This window comes from Anas acuta, chromosome 17, assembly GCF_963932015.1.
Source record: "Anas acuta chromosome 17, bAnaAcu1.1, whole genome shotgun sequence".
Lineage (NCBI taxonomy): Eukaryota > Metazoa > Chordata > Aves > Anseriformes > Anatidae > Anas > Anas acuta.
In genome coordinates, this window is record NC_088995.1 from 10287232 (window position 1) to 10302775 (window position 15544).

Below are 15544 nucleotides of genomic sequence, written 5' to 3' on the forward strand. Positions count from 1 at the left end.
AGGCATGCTTCCATTGCATGGTTACAGCCAAACGCCATCAAGCCTCAGCTCGGCGTCCCGTCCCTGTGTCTATCAATTAACCAGTAATTAGCTGAGCGCGGGGGGGGCACCGCGGGGAGCCCGCTGAGGGCCCTGGAGGACCGCGGCCGGGCGGGCGGGGAGGCGCTCTAGCCCGCCCCTAGCCCGCCTCTAGCCCGCCTCTCGCTGGTCCCTCAGCCGCGCCTCGCTGCCGCCCCGGCAGGGGCGCGAACCATAGAGCGGCGCGGACCATAGAGCGGCGCGGGAGGTAGGCGGGCACTCTGCCGCGGGGGCCCGTGGGATGCTGGAGGACCGCGCGGGTGGAGGTGGCGGCTTGCGGCCTGGCAGCCCGGCGGCGGCGGAGGTGAGCGGCGGGGGCCGGGGGGGCCGGGCGGGGGCCGGGCGGGCCGGGCGGGGCCGGGCGGGGCCGGGCCCGTCCCGCAGCCGCCGGGGGGGCGGGGGGGAGGCCCCAGGCCGGCCCCGGGGCCCCGCCACTCACGGCCCGGGCAGAGGCGGCCCGCCCGGGGGGGCCCCGGGCCTGCCCCGGCCGCAGGGTGGGGGCGGCCTGAGGAGGGGGCTGGGGGGCGACCCCCAGGGCTGGGCCAGCAGGGGGTAACGGGGCACAGCGCTGCAATGGGGGCTCCTTGAGGGGCCGAATTAATTGAAATAGCAATAAGAAAGTGAGTTGTCTGCAGTAATGTGTTAACGTTGAAGCGCACCACTAAATATTTTTTTTAGGATTGCAGCTCTAGGTTCGTGTGTTGTGTTTTGTAAGGCCGGAGCTGTTGCATCGCGCTTTCCTCCTCTTTGCTTAATTTGGGGCTGTGCTGTGGGGTCACAGCATTGCACCGGGCTGCATTGTCAGTGGGAAACGTGCTACAGCGCTTGTTTTAACATCACGAGGGCTTTTAAAGACACATAAATGTTAGATGTTGTGATGAACAGTGCTGCGTTCCTAACAACAAAGGTAACACTATCGTGTGTCACTGGTTCAAAAGTTACCATAAATAAAAGTCTGCAGAACTTCTGAACACTGAATCCGAATTGACAGGCAAAGCAGTGGCAGACACTGAAGTTGGTCTACCTGCAAGTGCTGTAGTTGGGTTTTTGGTTATTTTTTCCATCTGCTGTCACATTGTGAACTCCGTGGTTGGCGGAAGTGATACAGGCATTTTCCTGAGTAAAGCGGAATGTAATTAAATTGTCACAGTGTACAAGAGGATTGATTCAGTGGGTAGCAACTGTTTCAGATGAGGAAAATGGCATTGGCTGGGGTTGCTGGCAGGGAGCAAGCACTTCTTATTCCAGCTTCTGAGGGAGGGGGGTTCAGCCACAGAGGTGAGGATGTGCTGCGAACAAAGCATGACAGCGGGTGGGTTCTGCTGGACCCACAGTTGTTCGATAGAATTGGGCAATTCATGCAAGAGTGGTAACTTAAGTGACAAAAAAAACCAAAACTGTTTTGTATTTGAATACCCTTGTTTGCAGTTTAGAATACAGTGAGATAGTTTTTAACTTTTGCATAACTTCTGTTTCTATGTAAGACACTTTGAGAAGTTTGAGATCCTTTATTTATTTTAAGTGTGCCTCAGGACTTGGCTGTGCCATTTCTTTTGTGGGCTTTGGTGATAAGAGAGAAACCACCCTGTGATATTTTATTGAGATATTCCTCTTTTCCTCTGTCTGCTTTAAGTCTGAAAATGTGGCTTCAGAAGGCTGGTGGTGTTGAAGCTGTTTTCAGCACTCAGAAACCCACTGAAGTCCTTACTGCTTTGTGTGGTTCCGTATTAGGTTATTTTATACTTCCTTTTAAAAGAGAATTGAAGTTATGTAATCTCGGATGAAAAGAAAGTTGACTCATTGGATGAATCAGAAAGGCTGTTCTGGTTGTGGAGATGGTTGGGGTCACTGCAGAGCGATTACTTTCAAATGTTGTTAAATAGCCTTATATGGAAGCACGCCTTGTACGGTTTTCATAGCATTTTCTTTGTGCTCCCTACTGTTAAGAAACTCCCAGACTGCCTGTTCCTAAGAGTTTACTTCTTGCATCCTGACAGGAACAAAGGAAATGACCCATTTTCCTTCCCCTTTCTTTCTCTCCCGCTGGAATATTTTTTCCTAGCAGAAGATGGTAGGAAGGCATGGCCCGGGCCTCTATGCTTGTAGGGGGGGCAGCTGCAGCTGCACTTAGTGGCCATCTGCTTGCCCTTACTGTTGAACAACACAGTATTTAGGATAAGAACTCATTGATCTCCAAACTGAAATGTCACTGCGATATCTGTTTAAAAATTGAATTTGTTGAACATTCCTGTACTCCAGCTTGGCTTTTTTTTTTTCCTGCTAGAGCTGCTAAAATGGGACCTACAAGTATTTACAAACAAGTTTCAATGCTGATGAATTTGTTAATGACATTTATCTTACCTTTGCCTTTCTTTTTGAAATACTTTGTATGTGTTACTTTGTTCTTCTTGTAGCAGTTGGGATAGTCCTTTGAAAATCTAAAAAAAGGAGAACAACTGTGACTTGTATTCCCTTAATCATTATTTTTTAGTTATTACGGAGAATTGATGAAGTATCAACCACCACAATTTATCTATCCAGAGCGTTGTCAGACACTGAACATCCAATATTATTTTAATGCTTGACTGAGCTGTGTGTGGACAGATTTCAGCGGTCATTGATGTGTTGTGCAGTGTGATTCCTTAGAAGTTAGAACTTGTAAGTGGTGTTTTAAGTGCTGCAGGTATTTCAAGCTGCAAGAAGATGTAACATACAACATTTAATGGCTAATTCTAAGATTTGGATTTGTAATGATACAATAAGGCTGCAGAAAGACTCATGGGTTTTCAGGGAAGTTGCTTGATTGAATAATATTCTAGGAAACCTCATGAGGGCAGTATTATGAATTAGAAAATGTGTTGAGGCTGAAGGATTGAGGATTCGTCCGAACTCATTTAAGCATTGTGGAACAATGCCTCGTTTAAGCATTGTGGAACAGGTCTTTTTTTTTTTTTTTTTTTTTTCTTAAGAATGATAGGTACTTACGGCAGTTGAATTTTTGTTCAACTTGAACTATCCTAGCCCTTTGGGTAGAAAAAGTTATGCCTAGAAAGGTGGAAAGAATAAGAAGATGAGGAAAAAGACTTTTTTGAAGCTGATTCTCTGACTACAGGGAGAGCATTTCACTTTTAGTTCTGTTGATTGATGTTCAGTGCAAGCATTAATCACGAGGAAATAGACCTTCTAACCTAAATTACTAATCAGGAAAAGTGTCCGGTGCAACAGATTACGATCTCCCAGAAGACTCTGGAGGTTCATAACATGACACAAATTCATTCTAAATCCTTTGTTGATAAAGCAGCAGCACACACAGGTGTCATGTTGCATTTGTAGGAAAGGACCTGAACTGAAAATTGCTTCAATTGCTTTAAACTAATAAGTACACCATCTTTACTTGAAGCTATCTTTAATAATAGAACCATGTAAAAGAGGATGTGAAAACCTTTGAAGGGAACTTGGTAATTCCTAGTTTTACAGATTATTATTATTATTTTTTGATTCAAGTTATTTTATAGCTATCTTAAAAAAACACCTGTAAATTTAATTTCCAAAAGTCCTGTATGCTCATCAGATTGCAGTATCTTAAAATTAGGAGTTGATGAAAGGTGATTGTAAATGCCTCTGCATTGTGTACTTTAATTGATTCCAGAGTACTTTATGAAGATTAGGTAGATACCATGAGGGATAGAAATTCTATTGGCAGCTGGTGGCCAGAGGGATGTGAGGTGAATGTAACTTGTCTGGTGGGATCTGGGAAAGGGCAGAGCGTCGGTAATACGGGTGCCTGGGGCAGTTTTAAGATTAAATCATTCTTGCAGGTGACTGAGTTCATGTTTTAACTATTTATTCCATTAATAATATTTATGCAAGTAAGGGCAATAGCTCATTTCATAGCTTAGGCTGTTACGTGAGGCCTATGGTTGGTAGTTTGTGGGAAAATTGATCATTTGGAAAACCAAAGGTTCGTGTGGGTTCAATTTTCAAGTATATTTATTACTTGACTTCTCTGTTTTGACTACTTCCAAAAGTGCCAGTTGCATGAAGGCTACTTTATGACGTTGATAATTGCTCTCAGAAAGGCAAACTGACTCCATCAACTCACTGATCTTTCCCTTACTACATAATTAGGCCGCGTTTGTAACAGGGATGCAGTTTATTAGTGAGACAAGGGAGCCTCGGATGGCTTTCAGCCATAGTTTTCAAAGGTTTAGAAAACGTAGTTAAGCCTTCTAAGCTGGAAGGAAAACAGGCAGCTGGCAAGGGGTGGAAGGAGGAGCCTGAGGTTGCCGTGCCCAGGGGCAAGCAGCAGCTACGAGTGCCAAAGCTGGCATTGGGTGGAGCAGCTTTGTTCAGGGCTCACGTAGTACTAGGTAGGGGGTGGTTCAACCACAAGGCACAAAGCCCACAGGAAACGGGCTTTGTAAGTTGTTTGTGGAATAATTTCTTGTACATCTAGTGTTTGGGGAGATGACAGATAAATTTTGAAGCCAGGTGTTTCAAATGCAGTTGTCAATTTTGACTCTTCTTTCTAATCGTGTATCTTGGGTTAATGCTTCAGGGGATGTGACCGCTGTCAGCTTAAAACTGGAGTTGTCAGAGGATACATACCCAAATCTGAGTTGCTCCCCTCCTTCCTTTTACCTCTGGCAGCTGCTCTGGGTGGCTCCTCTGCTTCCATTGCTGTGAGCAAACCGGCCAGGTCTGCCCGTGTCAGTGCTTGGTGACACCTTGGGAGCTTTTCTGAGGCTTTTCAATTACGCTGCTGATTTTTTGGACAGAGGCGGGAACAGTGGGTTCCAAATGTGGAAACAAAACTTGGACAAAGCGATGAGTTGCATCTGTCAGTGAAGCTGTGAAGCCTTCAGGGATCTGCATCACAGGTTGGCCGCTGGCCTGCACGAGCCTTACGTCATGGCCAAAGAAAAATAAACTTTTTTTTTCTAAGTTATTCTTACGGGGTGTTTGAGGCTGTTTTGAGGAACGCCTGACTAGAGGCAGTCAGAAGGTGATTAGGATCGAGACCTCCTTTTTTCCCAGTGGTGGATGTCTTAGGCTTTTGCTAGCAAGCAAATGAACTGGGAATATGGAGAAAGTAGTTGGAGGAGGGAAAAAAAAATCCTTGCTTGCATAGTTGCAGGTGTCTACACACGGGTAAGATTTGAAATGCCTGCTTCAGGGTGAATTAAATGCGTGTGAGCTGAAGACGAGTTTTCTTTAAAACTCCAAGTAGCAATTTTGCTAACTTTGACTCTTCCTTTAGTCCAAGGCCTGGTATTTCTGTACGAGGGTTTGCCTGTCAAGCGTCCGTTGTCAGAGCCCGCACCATATCCTGCTCCAGTGACTGCTGCTGCCCAACAGGAAAGCATTTATGTCTGAACACACAGGTGCCTGCATAGGTCACTTCCCTGCTTTCCAGGCCAAGAGCTGTGTTGTCAACAAAGCAAGCTGTGAAGTGCTCCTTCCACTTCTTCATTTCCTGTCAGTGTTCTCTGGCTACTCTAAATAAAAGGGCCTCACTATTGCCGTGATAACTAATCTATAGCACAACTAACAGCCTCGAATGAAAAGATAAAGGCTTGCCAAAACCCAGCTTTTCTTGATGTCTGAAACTAAAGTACAAATAGCTTTGGTGGTCCTTCAGATCGGCGTGAATTGGTGTGTCCCGTGCGGATATGCCAAGGTTCTACAGTGTTCGGCTAAAAGTTAGAGAAAGTAATTTGAAGTGACTGAAAGTAACGTTACAACTTTCACCTGGAAAGCCAGTAGGTGTCCTGTTCTCCGGACAATTTTTATACGTGGTTGCAATTTCCAAATGTTACTTTTTGGACAACAGTTCCATTAAGCTATTTGTAAACCAAACAAACTTGAAGGAAAAATATAATTCATATGTAGAAAGGGTGAAAATAAAAGGAAGAAGAACCCCTGCATAGAGGGTTGGGAGCAGAATATTTGAATTAAGTTTTATTAGCTTCACCACAGTGAACTTACAAACCAAACATCGGTAGGATGAATGCATATTCAGCATTAGCTTTCAGTAGATGGTTTTCCTTTAAAGACAGGATGGATGAAAGATCTTTAAGGATACTGAATTTTAATATTTTGAGTTTTTGAGGGGACTTTTTGCCCCTAAAGGAAGTATTTAAATGAAGTATTCATTTTGGCTTACTCTGCAGCATATCTTTCACAGCGTAACAACTCATTCCACTGAAATAAAATGCAGTGATTATATGCAATTAATCAGTTTAAAATTAAAGTAATCTTCAAGTCGCCTAACATGTACTCTGAATTTTATTTTCCAGTGTCTGAAACTTGGAGTGACGAAACATGTCTCAGTCAGGTGAAAAAGTAAAGGTAAAGAGATGACTGCATAGCCAAAATTCTGTGTTTTGAATCTATTCGACTTCTGAAAATACTTGTGGTTTTACTGAAGAGTTAAATTATAAATAGATGATACATTAATGCTTCAGATCCATTTTGTAAAAATAACTACTTAATGAAAACTGTGCTTATATGTGATTCTAGCAGTATGCTTTTAGATATTTGCCATACATTCAGTGCTTGATTGCATATTTAAAATGATGCCTTTACCTCAAGAAATTTCATTTTACAATCCTTTATTTCTAGTATTTTTGCTCGTCTGAGTGGGTTTTAAAAGGATTGCTAGAAAAAACTAATTGGCTTTTAAGTGACTTCCCCTCCACCCCAATTGGACGTATGGCATTGCATAAGAATTGTTTTCCTCCTAAGCTCATTTATGAAGAAACATTTGGTTACAGCTAGCTCGTATGTCCTTAAATCAAGTGGCTGTGGTTCTTTTTTAGGCTCGTATTAGATATTCAGTCAATTTATAACAGATGGTGAAACAGACTGCCATTTTTATGGCTCAGATCTCTTATTTGATAAGTTTTTTCAGGCACATTTCTTTTTCCTGCTTTTGTGTTAGAAGTTAAGCGTTCTGAAGATAGGTGAACAGGTTAACAAGCAGAAGGTGGATGTGTGATTGTATCTTGGTTATTTCTGTGTTACTACAGTGTTCTTGTTTTTCTACATGAGTGTACGCGTTATTTATTATAGGTGATAGCAGCAGATAACAAATTTGAACAGGCATTTTTTGCCCTCTGGCTTAAAACGTTTGTGTCATGTTTTTTTTGTTCCTTTGTTTGTTTACAGTTCTAGATTATAGAAGCATGCTCTTGCAAATTTGTGTGTGTGTGTATTTATATTTTGCCTATATATACTTTTTTTTTTTTTTTTTTAACCCAAGGGGAGACTTCTGCTTATGGGTGGCCCAAAGTTCTTTATCAAATTTCTGTGTCAGACTGCTTGGTAAATGAATCTGTTTTATGGTCTGCTTTGCTACAACGGCAAAAAAATATTTTGTTTCTGTTTTTCTGTGTGCTTTACTCCTGTGCAATTTATGGTATAGAATCACATGAACTCTGTTTCAACTTTTTGGAGGGGAAGAGAGTCTCATTTGTATTCAACTTCTCTTTGTCTTGTCAGTTTTCTGATGGAGCAGGCTATGTGGGATTTGCTAATCTGCCCAACCAGGTCCACAGGAAATCTGTGAAGAAGGGCTTTGAGTTCACACTGATGGTGGTTGGTAAGTCACTTGTTTAGATTTTTTTTTTTTGACTGTTAAACCAGTAGGAAAAAAAAACAACACATAGACAAGTATGTGTTCCTAGGTAGCAATTTGTTGGCATACAGAATTAAAAAGCTTCAAACCTCTGTACTCTATCTAGTTAACTCTCTATTTAGTAATGTTAAAGGGAATATTTGTAGTGATTAAAGAGGATGACTTTGAGCCAGCAGGACATTCTTGTGTTCTTGACTCATCATCAGATGTTAGGGATAGTTGCTTAGTCTTTATTTGACTCCCATTTCCACACTGAAGACATGAATGCCTTTCCGTTGACATGGTGATACTGCTTTTGTGTTTTCCACTGTTCTATGCTGACTCATTCTGATATCATAAATAAACTTTTAATTTGCCTTTTCCATGAGTGTGCACCTGTAGGAGGAGTCTTTGAAAGGACCTTTAGACACAAAGCCAATTTAAGTTGTGTGCTTGCACAGAATCTGTTTAGTGTTATATAAATGCTAAGGGAGTACAATACCTTTTTTTTGTAGCAGTAGTTACCTTGGGATTGCATGTTATTGAAAAATGAAAATGAGATGCATAATGCTTCCTTCTTATTCTGCATGCTCTGTTGTACTGTTTGGGATTACTTGGTGACAGAGCGTTTAGCAATGTCTGTAAGATAAATAGGTAATTTGAGATGAGTGCAGGTTTTTTATTTAATGCAGTCTGATGTTAATTACAGACAATTTCTCCACCTGTAAGATTAGGTCAGTAGAATCTAAAATAACACAGCCAATTGTTCAAAATGCTGATTCCTCTGATTCCTTGGGTTAGGAAAGATAAAGAAACTTTTTGAAATTCAGATTAAGTGATTTCATTTACAGGTTTAACTTTATTACTTTGATGTAGGGCAAAAATTATATGACCTGAAATTATAGAATGATGGAACTTCTCAAGAGAAATTTGAGTGATTTTCTTATAATTTTCTTTGTTTCGTATTTCGTAGGATGTATTTAGCCTAACTATGAGGGAGCAAAGCTCTACTGTTAATTTGGTATTGCTTTATTTATTTGCCTTCCTAACAATGTTTCATCTTCAATTTCTAGGTTAGGAAAACCTTAAATATCACAGAAACTTCCAACAGAAAAGCTACAGGTCCTGATTTCTTAAGTTTAAACAAACAAACAAAAAACAGCCTTTATTTCCATGAAGTAAGCTATCTCTAGATCTATATAGTTAAAGTGCTGTATGACTTTTCAGATTTTATTATGAAATCTATTGCAGTAAGCTTAGCATTTTCATGTAATATTTATAAAAACACTAAAGGCTTGTTTTTCCTGTGTTTTAAATACTGCTTAGATGAACCTTTGATATTTTTATCTCAAAGCTAGGGTGGATCTTGATGAACAAATTATTTTTCCTCTCTAATGTGGGTTTGGGAAAGAGGAGGTACTTAAAAAAGCCTGGAGTAAAAGCTGTATATGCTTAATAACCTGAATTATTTTGTTTACAGGTGAGTCTGGTTTGGGAAAATCCACTTTAATTAATAGTCTGTTCCTGACTGATCTTTATCCAGAACGTTATATTCCTGGAGCAGCAGGTAAATGTGGTTTTGCAGTTTGTCCAACACATACATCTAATCCTATGAAATTTCATGTTCTTCCAGCTAGCACTGCTTCCTTCTGATAGTATTCACCCACGAGACCCTTTCTTCACACTATCTTAATATGTTTTAATTCTCCTACTTGTAGCCTTTTGATATGTCACTTTCTCATTTTAATTTCCTTTCAAAGACTTATTTTTATTGTTTCTTCATCAATTTGTTTTGTTGTTTTTTCTTAATAAGAACACGTGTAGGTGTCAATATGGTTTTACTTTGATCCCTATTTCCTCTGTTTTTCACCTGTAATGTCTAAAAATCCCAATTAGAGGTGCACATGCCTTTTGACAAAGAAGCTAGCATGCTTCTGAGTATTTAAGTTTGCATTTTATCATGAATAAATTGATTTTTGTGTTCACTTTTTTTTTTAACAAAGAAATGGTGTTAAATTTTGATTAACCTTTTTCTTTAAGATATTCTATGTTGTGTAGGTTACAATATAGGAATTGCATTTTCTCCTCTATTATTCTCTCCTGCAAGGGTTTCTGCAGCATTGATAGACATAATAACAATTAAAATGTTCCTTTATTTTAGAGAAAATAGAGAGAACAGTTCAAATCGAAGCTTCTACAGTAGAGATAGAGGAGCGAGGGGTGAAACTGCGTTTAACAGTAGTAGACACACCAGGATATGGAGATGCCATTAACAGCCAGGACTGGTATGTGTGTAAATACTGCTTTGCTCCGTAGTTTGTATCTTACACAAACACTTCTCTACTCTGTCTGTCCATCTGTACTTAAGTGATTCAAGGTGGTCTTGGGGAACTGTGATGTACTGAAAGGAAGCAACAGGTTCATTGTTCTTAATGCAGTGTTACCTTGAATTCATAGCTGAGTATCTCTTTAGAGACACTGAACGCTCTGACACTCTGGATGTTCAACTTCATATAATAAGTGACACGATCATTTAATTTGAGAGAGCTTTCAAACCAAGTTTCTCTTTTTTGTTGTTGTGACATCAAGTACAGATCTAGGAAAACTGTAGTACTTAGTAAAACTTCCTGTTTTAATTTTGTACCCACTTTTTTAAAAAGGTTTTGTTAATGTTCCCTAGGCTATATAGGATTCTCCCTTCAAAATTTATCGTTTTCTTCCAGTAAGGTTCTCTGTGAGAGCTGCAGTTAACTTTGTCTCCGTAGCCTCTCTGGACAGAATTCTGCTGGAGAGAAACTTTTTTTTTGTCTTTTACTTCCTGTGTAAGGAAGATAAGTACTTTTCCCTCATTTTTTTTGTGTTGTATTTCTAGCAATTTAGGTAGAACTGAATTTTATTTATGATGCAGTTACTACTTAGCTCTCTCTAGCCTAAATGTTACTGATGGTCTTTAATGGCTGAACTAAATGTGGGCAGATGCATTGGATGATGTACCCAATTGCTTTAGTATAATTATTATGAAGAGAGAAAATGGTAAAGTAGCAATGAAGGAGCCAGGCAGTTTGTAACATATGTTAGAATTAGTAAGTTTGTTCACAAATCTAAGTTCCAAATCATCATACGCTTTTTAATAGAAAACTGATTTTGTAGTAACATTTTTTTTCAAATAAAATGAGATGTATTAATGCACTTACTGGGAAGCCTGAATTATTTCAGTGCAACTAGAAGCTAAGCTTTGAATTGCCATGTGTTTGTCTTTGAGGAAGTTCTAATAATAATTATTTTGCATAGCCTTTTATTTTTGTTGACATTTATTTTGGTGGTTGTAATACTAAGGCAAACAGTGTTGCTATGTATAGAAAAGGAGTGTAAAGTTAACAGTGGTGTGATTAGAGTTTTTCAATTTAAGTTAAGGACTGGAAAAGAGGCATATAGGTGATTATGAAACATTTTATTAGCATTGTAGGTGCTTGGTTTTTTAGCCTTTTTTTTGACAGGATATGGCAGTAACCAAAGCAGAGTGCAGAACATGTTTATCAGACATGATTTTTCATTTCTTTCTATGGCATATGGTAGAAACACAGCAAAAATGAAGGAAATAAAATTATTTAATGGTATTTGCATTAGGGTGAAATAAATCACAGTTTGAAAGTGAAGCTATAGTGTGGGATCTTTATTTTTCTTCCACTTTTCCAATGTTACTAAGTTAAAAATAATCGAACTTTTAGAGTAACAGTGAGACATCTTTCTGGACTGTAATATGGTCTTACTTCTTTTGTGCACTGTCGACTAGAGCTTCCTTCCGCTGGAGCTAAGAGCTCAGCAGCCCGTGCATTGTGTTACATAGAGCTCTTCCTGTTGATTGTGCTCTAATGCCCTTTGTTTATTCTGGTAAGATGTTTCTTGGAGACGTACGTGTTCAGAGTTTTTCTTTTTGGAGGCTTGTTAAGTAGAAGTCATTCTGTGATGATTCAGACCCAGTAGAATAACTTGGTGTTTTATGCGTATTTTCTGTAACAATTCTTAATCATCAAAATATATTACGGGAACAAGCATTACTTACGGAATGCAAAAGAGAAATATGCAGTTAATTTTGGATTTCTCTCTCTAGTCCCATATTCTTGTGTCACATATAGAGACTTCACCTGGGCTGTGGTGCATGTCATTTTGACAAAGTCTGTTCTTTACAGCATGTCAGAGGAACTTGGCTGGATAGACTCTTTGTTTCAAACTTTGATCAAGACTAACCCTATGCAGCTACCTTCTTTCAGAGGAAGCAGCAGGCTTGTGTTCCTGAACTTGTGTTTTTGTTTAGGAACATTTGCTGCGGTTGTTAACCAGTAGGTGGTGCTGATCCTAGTTCAAATTTCATAAAACTTATTTTTTGAAAGCTGCAATTTATGCAGACTACCCGTTTGTTAGGGTGATGAATTTTCTTGATTTTTTTTTTTTGAACTGGCAAATCAAACTGTCACAATGCCTGTAGCAGGCAGCAATAAACTAACACAGCTTCAAAATATTTTTCTTCTGAGTAAGTTTCCTACTAGGGTTTGGCTTTCAAGGGTGGGAGCTGGAGGTTAGTTTTTATGTGTTCTTCATCACAGAAGAAATGCTGGTAATGGTTGGGACATTATTGGATGGGTGGCCTGGATTGGAAGCATAGCAGTATTGGATTGGAGAATGAGTTACTAGTGAATGTGTTATACCAAATCCATAAAATAGGCTTAAAAAATGTCTGGAGAAGTGCAAAATTCTTAATGGTGGGAGGATTGAGGCATAGAATGGGTATTCCATGTACTTTGGGATCATAAGAGAAATATGTTCTTGAAGTAATTTCTTTCATCAGACTGGAGAGAAATGATTTAAGGTGGGGAGGGAGAAGCTTCATGCACAGATTTGGGATTAAATCTGCCATCAAAATGATGGCTGACAAAAAAAAAATCTGCAGATCAACTTATTAGATACTGGTGATGATATGCCTTGTTTTGTCTTTGTTACAGCATCCCAGGTCATTTTTGATACTGCTTTCTGGCTGCTGCTAACTATTTATTTATCTTTTTTCCTTTTCACTGGCTTATGTTAAATTGTATTTTGTGGGCTTTGGCAGCTTGGTAATATTGTTCATTTTCCCCCAATGGGCTTCTTAAATGCAATGGTTACGTTGTTTGCTGTTATAATACAGGATGTGCTATCTCTGAAGTAATGATAGCACAGTGGTATAAGCCAGGTGTTTCCCGGAAGCCAGGAGGTACAGGACACTGACACCACATTTATAGGGAAAATTATGGCTGTTAGAACTAGAAAACTGCACGTAAACTGATTACATTGCCAGAGAAATGTGTGATAGTTGCTTTCCCATTGTTTGTACTTGGTTTCTGTCCTAATATTTGTAAGTCTTCAGTCTTGTTACCTTTCACCAGCTAAAAGGAGTGTATCTAAAGATCAACAGGAACATAAAACACGTTGTCCTTTTCCAACACACACAAATATTAAGATGCTAGTTCTTAAAGGCTCAAGTATCACAAAGGTCAAAAAACGATTCCATGTTTTGCTGTGTTGTCTTCTTTTGTGGCAATGAATTAAAACGGTGCAAATTTTGCAAAGATACAGACGTGTCTGGGTATAAATCCATAGTAGAATAAATATATATATTCCTCCCAGATCCAAAAGCTTACTCAGATTTGGAAAATCAATTTCCCTTCAGGATCATTTCCATCATTCCTAGTAGTTTATTTCATTATATTCAGTAGTGCTGCATACCCCAGGGTCGGACTTCTCTGCCTGTCTCAGTAATTGCCAACATTGTGTGTTTGTTTTCCTGATTAATAATTATTTCTGTGCTCTCTTGTTTGTTTCCTTCTTAAATTTCTTGACTCAAATTCACAATTTCTCAACAACACTAAGCTTATTTTTCAATATAAACTTTCTGCTCACTTCCCCCCCCAAGTAGTTTAAGATATGCTCATGACACACAGTTATCTGCCTAATCTTATCTGCATCAGTGTGTTCATTTTCCTTCCCCTGCAGTACTTTATATTAAGTGTCCTTTTGTATTAATGTTGTTTGCAGGTGACTACATGCTCTGGAATATCTTAAAACAAGCCTCTTAGTACTGCATCATATTTTCTTTTCTGTCTCTAGTTGCTGTTCTTTGTATCTGATTAATCTATATGATCAAATTTTGTGTTCCTTTACTTCTTTGCAGAGCATATTTTAATTTGCTTTGAACTAAGTAGGAATTGTTTCTTTGCCAACAGAAAAGGGTTCTATTAGGTAATAAAAATAGCCTAGATCATGTGATACTTTGGTGCATGACTTTCAAATGTAATCTATTTGAATTAAACATAAATAGAATGTTACAATTTTCATAAGTAACTGTAGAAACCTAGCTCTAGGTCAGGGTTGTAAAGCAAGAGGATATCCAGGATATGTCAGTTTTCAGCTGGTTTAAAAACAAATACTCACCCCCTATTCCCAGAAAAAAAAGTAGACAGTCCTTTGTTACTGTCTGTTGGCTCACCACTGAGTGCTTTTTTCTGAGTTTACACTTGACATTTTTTGTCCAGGTGGACTGAGTAACACCTGAAAGTAGCTTTAGGTATAAATAAGCATTTGGTGGCTGCTATGAAAATACCTTTTTGTTTTATCAAAATACTTTTACTCCGTAGTATATACAACAGTACAAAGTTGAACTTCTGCAACAGGAAAGGTCTTAAAAGCCTAATCATGCTCTCCTGTCTGTTCTTATCTTTGCATAATTCATTTTTTGTTATTTTAAACCTGATTTAAGATGATTCTTTTTTTCCCCTTCCATACCACAGCTTCAAAACAATTATCCAGTACATTGACAACCAGTTTGAAAGATACCTTCATGATGAGAGTGGTCTAAACAGACGACACATTGTAGACAACAGGGTCCACTGCTGTTTTTACTTCATCTCTCCCTTTGGGCATGGGTAAGAAAAAGCTCTTGTATTTTAGGGTGTTAATGTTCATAAGTGTTCATTACTTGAAATGGAAACTTAACTTTTATGTTAACTGAGTTACTTCCCACACTGTCAGTTAGCCAATGCAATTAAAATGGTCTTTGAGGATTAACACTCTCCTCTGCTTTGTCCCCTTTTTGGCATTTAATATGGTTTTGAAGCAGCCAGCATTACATTGTTTATCGCCCAGAAACATAAGAGCTTACAGTACTGAATTTATCTTATAGTGATAATATTAATTGCAATTCAGCCAACCTAATAACCAAGTGCTCTGGTTTAATTTATTCTGGACATACTATTTCTGTAGATAGTTTGAAATAAATAATTTTTAATATATTACTTGATTTTTAAAATCCAAAGCAAACAAACTCCACTGCAGTTTATGTTACGTGTGGTTTTTTTTTTTCCACTTGTTGGCAGGCTGAAACCATTAGATGTAGAATTCATGAAGGCTCTTCATGGAAAAGTCAACATTGTCCCTGTGATCGCCAAGGCCGACACACTGACACTGAAGGAGAGAGAAAGGCTGAAGAGAAGAGTAGGTCTAACACTTCATCCTGGAAACACTGTGACCCATACAATGTTAAAGCCAAATATAAAGTAAATTCACACTAAAGAGGGGTGAACGATACTGGCCAAGGAACTAATCTTCAAGAAGCATGGGGTGGGAAATCTTTTCTGAAGTTGGATGCACTTTACCAGTTACACAAGATAAGAATCTGGACATTCTTGGCTTTGTCTGTCTTAGCAAGCAGTGCACCCCAGTAGAGAAGGCTTTTTGTATGAAACTATTTGTAGTGAGGACTTGAATCTTTTTGAAATGTTTGTAGTGCAGATGTTGTTTCAGACTAGTCCTAATTTA

At 39.1% G+C, this 15544-nt stretch overlaps 1 protein-coding gene across 2 annotated transcripts in view; it reads left to right on the top strand.

Moving 5' to 3' along the window:
* The first annotated feature begins 233 nt into the window (after positions 1-233).
* Positions 234-15544, top strand: part of LOC137841467 (septin-2) — a 38161-nt gene continuing 22850 nt past the window's right edge. The window contains exons 1-7 of one of the 2 annotated variants that reach the window (XM_068654399.1): positions 234-382; positions 6378-6429; positions 7582-7681; positions 9177-9263; positions 9858-9981; positions 14518-14652; positions 15103-15220. In XM_068654399.1, the coding sequence (XP_068510500.1) occupies positions 6403-6429; positions 7582-7681; positions 9177-9263; positions 9858-9981; positions 14518-14652; positions 15103-15220 (591 nt within the window). In that variant the 5' untranslated portion in view covers positions 234-382; positions 6378-6402. The remainder of the gene's footprint in view (positions 383-6377; positions 6430-7581; positions 7682-9176; positions 9264-9857; positions 9982-14517; positions 14653-15102; positions 15221-15544) is intronic. The other variant, XM_068654398.1, reaches the window with a different exon arrangement.